Here is an 8,341-nt window from a genome sequence, read left to right on the forward strand (position 1 = left end):
ATTTTTTTGCCATATCGCACATTCCTAATATGAATAGTGTTCATAAATAGACAGATATACCTTTGTTTTAAACCTTTTTCTATCATATATTATGTTACCAGTGATATTTTCCGTAAGGATCAAAGTTAATGTTTAAAAATTTCGTCTTATTATTTAATTGTTGCCACAGATAAGTTTAGCATAACTAATACATTGTTGTCTTCGTCTGATGTATTAGCCTCATTAAGCTATAATTTTCTAAGCAGTCAGCYGCACAAATGCAAATATCATGAGCTAATGAAAAGAGAATGTGGCAAAAAGAAATAAATGAAGTTGCAAACCCGTTGCTGTGGACACAAATAATACGTTTGTTTTGTGTAACTAAATTATAAGGTTCAGTAACCAAACATTTCCTCTGCAATGACCAACCACTTTGCATAAAAATATAAGCAGCTGATTGAATTTCTTTCTTGTGATCCCTTTCTTTACTAAAGCAGCCGTCATCATTAACGTGCAGATTTATTCTATTACCAGAACACCTGCAGTTCAGAACACCGCAAGCTGCTTTTTTTTTTACAAGATTCTAAATATAATACCTATGAATATTGTCACAAACACCTGCTAGCAGAGAACACTGGGGGGTTGGTAAACAGGCGTATGGGTGGGAGGGGGGTTTACCCCTTCTTTTAACTCTGTGTCRCATGTGACCTTTATCTGAGGTGTGTGAACGCTTTATATTGGATCGACTGTAGCTCTTTTTCATCTGTGTTGTGAGAACTGTTTGATTTTTATTTTCTGTTTGAAATATTAGAATAAATTTTAAAGTGTCTAACTGGTGAACTTTTTATGATTGCAGCTACTTTAAGAATATTTGTGGATTTTAATTTAGTTTTTTTCTGTATAAGCAGCTATCGGGACACCACCAAATCCAAAACAGATGTGTATCATAATATACTGTACTGTATCATTTGGGAATCACTGCTTTAGACAGTGTCAAGGGCTGAAGGAACTTTCCAAGGTCCTGAAAGTGCTGGACTATCTCTGGACCTTGGACAGCGTGAAGGACTGAAGGTACTGTCTTAAGTCCTGAAACATTCCATCACTTTCAGGACCTTGGACAGTCTCTTCAGCCCTTGACACTGTCCAAGGTCCTGAAACATTCAAGAAAGTGTTCTTGATTATTTCATTCGAGGTGACCCCTACAATTGCAAAAAAAATAATAATAATAAAATAAAAACTGAAAGAAGCTTATTCACCTTAAAGTAGCGGAAAGTAGCTGATAGGAGCATTAGCAGAATAGCTGATAAATGCAGATAGATATGAAAAAGCAGAAACAAAGCTAAAAGATGCAAAAAAAAAAGCTGAGGAAGCTATAATTAGTAAAAAATAAGTTAATAAAAATGCAGAACCAGAACAAAATGTGAAAATTGCAAGAAAGGTTTCATTATTTTTAAGGAATTTAAGACTGTTGAAGAAAGCTCCATTMATTTTCAATGAGATAAAAATGGCTGAAAAGGCTAAATATTTCAGGAGCTGAACATTTTGTTGTGTGAACTGTTGTTATAGCACAAAAACCGTGTAASGAGATATGTCCCAAAGATTGTATGGATGATCAATGGATCAACTCAATACAACTGTATTCCATAAAATATGACTTGTAAATTATTAGAAACTATAAAGGGAAKCTCAGTTTTATTTGCAGAACTAAGAACCATTGAAGGTTACTGGTTATGTATGTACATGCACACATGACATTTCTCCTGATGTATGCAAGGTCATATTGATCTAGAGCTTTAGCTTTGGCCTTGGTTTATCAACTTGCATATAAGATAATTGTTGGTGTAAGTAGTTTATTTGCARTCGATAAGCCATAAACCTAATCCACACTTTAGCCCTGACATTGAGGCTTCCTAAGTTGTTTTAGGAATGTTACAGTGTGTGTATTAGAGATTCCCTCTGAGACTGACGGGCATAACTGGGAGGAGTATGCAAGCAGGAAGAGGTTGATGAAGCCTTTGAGCCACAAAGACTCAATAATGGAAACTCAATAGCCAAAACAGAGTGTAATCACTCCTAACTGTCTTTTCTTTAGGTGATAATGTGATAAAGGAAGGAATCAAATGAATGAAAGGAAGAAGAGGAGCTGAGGAGGGAAGCTAAGAGGGATACAGTCAGAAATGCTATTCCAATGAGTCCAAATGAGCAGTGTGGATAGAGGAAAGRAGAACGTGAAAGAGGGAAGGGGAAAAAGACGGGCATTGATCTAAAAAGGAGAAAAGAGTGGATGTTATACCCTAGATGCCATTCAAGGCTCAGCTCTGCTCTTTGACTCATGCCAGCTCGTTGTGAACAGATGGTTTCTGTAGTGCACAGGCACACACATCGACACACAAACATGCCAGCAGAGCAGCAAATTAGACGGGCCAATTAGAAATGGCTGCTATGAAGCTGACGAGAGAAAARCTAACATGGCAGAAGCTTCTGGAGGCAACAGGGCCATGACAGTGACGGTAGGCTCATTGGGCCTGTTCATTAACTGATTAACTCTCTGTGGATCTCATCCGACTCGCTGTTAATTCAAGTTTATGATCTCCACCRATGGTTCACACTGATAAAACACTGGCAAATCAATAGCAGAGGTACAGGAATATTGAACAGTGCATGGTCTGCAAAACCAGAACATTAAAAAAAGACTAACTGCTCACAATTGCTTATTTTTCTTAAGTTTTATTCCTGTTTAGGAGAAAATTCTTGATTTTCACTGCTCCTAYAGAGACACACTTCTATTACTTTTATACTCTCTTTTTATACTCCATACTCTATATTGAACTGTTTTTATTGTTTGTATCCAGCGTTCATATTAACTTAGACAAATTTTCTTTATTTCCCTATTTTAATTTTATGGTAACGTTATGGAGGATAAAATAACAAACATAAAAACATACTTGCATCGAAGGCCCTGCAGTCCTGCCTCTACTTAATTAAAACATTGAATGTAAGCTATTCAAAGTATTTCTGTTTTTGTTCTACATTACCATTTTGATTTATTCTCTTTAATAAACACCCACAGGCTGTTTTGATCTTCTGCAGAGTGAGAATAGCTCCTTAATGRTATGATTATTGGGTTTTATTTACAATTCACACTTTTGTGAAAATATGTGCTCACACGTGATGGCGAATGACAGGCAAAGTTTTAGGCAGTTTACTTATTTGTTGCAAAAAATAAAGACTAGGGGTGCACCGATTTCAGTTTTTCGGCCAGTCACCGATCTTTAAAAACACTGACCTGCCGATTTGGATTTTGGCTGATACCATTTTCTTTTAAATAACYAACTATGTTAGGTGTTATAAGGTCACAGTACACCAAATTGTTTTAAATGGACATTAGGTAATGTTTACAGCAGTGCAAAAGTGGACAGTGACTTTCAAACCTTTGTGGAGGTAGATGATAAGGCAGTCTTTTCCATTAATCTTTAGGTATCGGCCGATATCGCAAAATTAAAGAAATCTGTGCACTTTCTATTGGTGCACCTCTAATAAAGAATGGAAGCTGTTTGTTTTTGTTTGTTTATGGTGGACTAAATTGTCACCTCATTGAGATAATTGTGACTACAAACTGAAAGGAAGACACACAGTTTTCTCTCAGCCATCTGTAGATGGTGTCCCGGAGCCCTGTACATGTGGGGATGGTTACGGCTGTTGATGGGTTTTGAATCCAGATCTTGGAGCTAACAGATGGTTCCTCCACAGGTCCCTCTCTGCTCTTTCTATTTATCCCTGAACTAATGTACACTTTCCCCTCTCATTGTAAGTCTTGGATGAATTATTCTTTAAGTTTTTTTTTCTTCAGTCAAGTTTGTTTACTAAAGCCATTAAAACTAGAAGATGGACAATGGTGTAGTTTCTTTCTATGTAGTGTTCCATGACTTAGATACATACTTTAATGCTTAGATAAGAAAATGTACTTTTTCCTTTTTTCTTCTTTACCTAACCTTGGCTGTTGACAGACAGAAGCATTATTGTTTCGTGAAGAAAAATAGAAAATTCTTTATGTCCTTTAGCAGCATCAACCCTTTATTTTCTTGTGTTCTTGGTTCTAAAAGAGCAGAATAACCCTGAGGCTTTTTCTGCAACTGTCAGCTCAAGTGATTTTTTTCTTCTTTTTTTTGCTAAGAAATATTCCAGGTAAGGCCACTGTTCCTTCAAGTGTTTAGAGGTGACGTGTAGGAGTTAACAAGAAAACCAGCTCTGTAGACTGTACAGGCTATAAGTGAGYCTGTATAAGTGAGCATGCCAGTTTTTCTCCTAACCAATATAGGGCTTGACTTTGATCAAAATTGTGTTGATGTCAAACAGGATGCAATCAATCAGGTGCAAAAACACACAAAAATTACGCCATAATCATAATAATATATTTTATTTGGATTCTCCTTTCTTAGCACTCAAGAACACGATAAAAATACAACATAGTAGAAAACAAAATAATWAAACATCCTGCATAACATAACTTTAAAAAGGTAGCATAAGTTGGTTCAGCTTAATATATTTCTTAAAAAAGGAGTTTTAATGCATGATTTGAAAATGGAGACAGTAGGAGAGTTATAGGGAGGTTCAGGCTCCACCTAGAAAGGTCTTCTTCTACACAAAACAACCARAAACACTAGAACTACTGTAGCCAGTCCTGTATGTGGTCAAAATAGATCAAAAACAGGAAGCAAGCTAGAGCATGTCCAGAAAACCTGTAAAATGTGAGCACAAGTAAATGAGGCCCACCCCCCAGGTGTGCTAGGTTGGAGGCGGAGCTATGACATCATCAATAAAAAGGTTGCATTTAGACACAGTCAGTTTTCAAAAAAGAACATTTTTTGTGCTCCTAAAGCATAATTTCTGTGTGGACACAAGGCCTAATTGTCCAATTTGTGAAAATGTCACAGTTACTCAAAATCAAAATCTGTTTTTTTTTCTCAACCACAATTACATTTCCATAGTCCTCTGTACGATTTGAAACAAATTGTGTACTACATGGTGTGCGCATGTAACATTTAAAAGAATAAAAGCCTCAAACATTTCTTTCTGACAGCTGAAGAGTGACGGATGTTTCTAACATCAGCTTCAAAGCAAATGAGAGGAAGCAGCAGTTCATAGGCAGAACAAATATTAGTCTGTGATGGGTTCCATCGTCAGGGCTAATTACACACCACTGTCTTTCACACTGAGCGGTGCTGAACAGAGTTGACACCTGTCTGAGGAAACACTGGCTCTAATAGTAAAGGTTAAAAGCTTTAAAAGGTCATCATCAGTTCTGAGATGAGTGTGGAACAGTAGATGTATCATAAAACATATTCACATACTAAAAAATGGCAAATCACACATAATACTTTAAGTAAATCAAAATATTTCTTTTTCATCTACATCAAACACACCTCCCTCCTTAAAAGCTACCTTTAAATAATTAACTTGCTATTTGTTTCAGACACTTCCTTTATTAATTATGCTTATAATACATTGTTAAAATGTTTGCTTAATTTCCAAAGGGAATAGATTTGAAAGAGTAGGGCCTTATTTTAACTTGTCAGCACTACCAGCTGTGCTGACGGGCTTCAACAGAAGATGGTTTGTTCACCTGGAGTGTGCTGCTTTTGCTGAATTCATCTTGATCAATTCCTTTAGGACAGCAGGCAGGTTTTTTTTATTTATTTTTTGCTGATTGTGGATGTTCTTGTTTAGCTGACCTGCAAAGAGTTCAAGGGAAATATTTTATTTTATATGTAATATATTTTTTCACTCCAGGTAAGTTCAAACTATAGGTCTTGGCATGATATACGTACAGTATGTGATTTGTTTTCATTCATAAAGGATTAAAATGTGAAAAGTCAGCATTATTGCAAATCTATTAGTTTTGAAGGTTCAATAAATTGGCCTCCAACTGAGCTGTAAAAAATAGCCTCTGTCTTCTTCTTAGCAGTTGCCTTTTTCTTTTCGAGTCCATTTTTAATATTTTTAACCATCATCTACAAGAAGTAAGCTTCTTTATCTTTATTTCACTGCAGTTCATTCTTTTTTTTTTTTTTGTATTTTGTATTTTGTCTTTTTTATCTTCTCTCTCCTCATTTGATGCAGCCAGCTTCTTTCCTCCTTACCCTGCCATCCATCACTGGGTGGATTTTCTCAATCACTTATGCATATCAGCTTGCTTTAACTGATGCAGATACACATTCTCTCTCTTTTCCCCCCCTCAAGCCCTGAAATTACAGCCTTCATCTTATCATTCCCAGCACTCCTCAGTTGTGTMTCTGCAGCAGCCTCATTATGGACTCTTGTTGTCTCTGCAGCTCTGTTCTGGGAGTTTGGTTGACCTTTGACAAATGGACACGCCYAACATGTGAATTGATCTGTGTCGGCTAGGATCGTAAAGCGCCAGTCAATCATTAACCTGTYGGGTTATTATTATTTTTTCCTCATTATAAACATTTCACTTATTTGAAAAAAATGTAGTTTTAATTTGAAAGATTCGGATCTGGATCTGATTTCAGCATTAAGTACAGAGCTATCTGTAGTGATGTTCTGTGGCTAAGATTATATCTGGCTTAGACAAACTGCCAATATCAATACCTGGTTAATGAGGAGGAACGTGTTAAAAAAAAACCTCAGCAATCAAATCCTTTGAGGAACTTAGGATTTTTTTCTTAAACTTCACAGACAGTCCATTGTCACTCAGTAGGAAAATTTGCACTACTATAGCATGAATATGATTGACAAAATTAATCTGTAAAATATGCATATTATGCAAAAATTATAGTAGTAGTGAAAATTAAATAAATTCTAAARCATACTTACTACAAAATATACAAAACGTATACAAATAAAACAAATTTCCTTACAAATGATATATACTACATATTGTAATACCTATATATTTGCTATACATGTTAATACTTTAAATAAATATTGGTCATTTTATCAATTTGACCAGTTCAATTAAATGCAATAATTCCACCCCCTACCCCAACCCCAAGSCATTTTATTATCACAGATTTCTTTGTTGCATTAATTTTCCCACATTTGTTAGGAGCWGTTGAACATTACCGACACAGTCCTACTTGCATGCATTTTTAAATTCCAACAATATTGGTACAACTTAGCAAATGGGTTCGTTCACAATGTATGTTCTTCTGTTACGTGTGTTTTTATGTGCTTTATTTGTCATGCACGAGGGGGGGAAATGTTTGGTCACTGAAACAATCTGTTCCCTAGTGTTGCTGCTGCTCTGAATAGATGAGCTTCCCTGCAGGGAGCTATTCTAATCCTCACTACATGAAGGTTCTGGCACAACATAAGACAGCGCAAAACAAAAACTCACAATAATGAAGTTTTGGTAAGAGTGTTTTAGAGTAATCCCAATCCTATAGATTCTTTCAACCAGCTTTAGGTTMGATTTTTCATGTTTGTCACGTACACACAGGCAATCTTTTATGATCAGTTATGGAGAAATGAACTACATACAGGTTATATGACAGATAAGATAGCTCCACTAAAGAGTATGGTGCATGGAAGTGTGTGTGTGCAGAATAAGTGCTCTGCTTCAGGTCAGAGAAGAAARATTGAGGGCAACAGTAAGACCTAGAAGTAAGAAGACCATTTCTCAGTTCAGTAAACCTAAATTCAGATATTACACACWGCCCTGCAGGAAAACAATGTGATGGAGCAGGAGAAAGAAGCTGAGACACAATGAGGTTTGAGATTGAGTTTCTGATGAGTATAGCCTTTTGGGTTTTTACTAAAAAATAAAAAATAAAAAAAACAGAAAAAAAGACTAAATGAATGTGTTGCAGGTGTGAGCGAGGAGCCCCCCGTTCACAGAGTGACCACGAGCCCTCCTTCAACGGATCACCAGAGAACGGCACCKTATCGCAGCAACAGTCTCCAACCTCCTTCCACCCCGGCCCTGCCACGGCGCTACCTGCCTCCCCAACCCCGGAGCTCCCCTGGAGGTCAGGAAAAGTTGTTTAAATTTTTTTAAATCAGCTATTTAAATCTACAGTACACAATGGTTTGCTATCTAGAGATACTAAAGGTCATTTGGACACATTCTTGAACTTTTTCTATATCATACTCTCAAAACACAAGATATTCATGAACATTCATAACCTGGGATTGTCTTGAGAACCTCTAGGAGAAGGCCTAACAGAATGATTTTGAAATGTTAGTGACACTCAAAGGTAAAGCTGCTTTTTAAATGTTCAAATCCATCATTTAATTTATGGGGCACCAAGTATAAAATAAAATGCTAAAAAATGATCTAACTTATTTTCACATTGACATTATTTAACACATTATTTAGCTCACATTCTGAGTGTAAAAT

At 36.2% G+C, this 8,341-nt stretch overlaps 1 protein-coding gene and 1 long non-coding RNA gene across 4 annotated transcripts in view; one reads left to right on the plus strand and one right to left on the minus strand.

The window, feature by feature from the left end:
* Window positions 1–8,341, plus strand: part of mtus2a (microtubule associated tumor suppressor candidate 2a) — a 40,449-nt gene that overhangs the window by 16,276 nt on the left and 15,832 nt on the right. For all 3 annotated transcript variants that reach the window (XM_014031354.1, XM_014031356.1, XM_014031355.1), the window contains exon 5: window positions 7,812–7,970. In XM_014031354.1, coding sequence (XP_013886808.1) covers window positions 7,812–7,970 — 159 coding nt within the window. The remainder of the gene's footprint in view (window positions 1–7,811; window positions 7,971–8,341) is intronic.
* Window positions 4,128–8,341, minus strand: part of LOC106534654 (uncharacterized) — a 10,666-nt gene continuing 6,452 nt past the window's right edge. Inside the window, exon 2 of the long non-coding RNA XR_001312372.1 lies at window positions 4,128–5,711. This is a non-coding gene — a long non-coding RNA (uncharacterized LOC106534654). The remainder of the gene's footprint in view (window positions 5,712–8,341) is intronic.

This window comes from Austrofundulus limnaeus, unplaced genomic scaffold (assembly GCF_001266775.1).
Source record: "Austrofundulus limnaeus strain Quisiro unplaced genomic scaffold, Austrofundulus_limnaeus-1.0 Scaffold1235, whole genome shotgun sequence".
NCBI classification, from domain to species: Eukaryota; Metazoa; Chordata; class Actinopteri; order Cyprinodontiformes; family Rivulidae; genus Austrofundulus; species Austrofundulus limnaeus.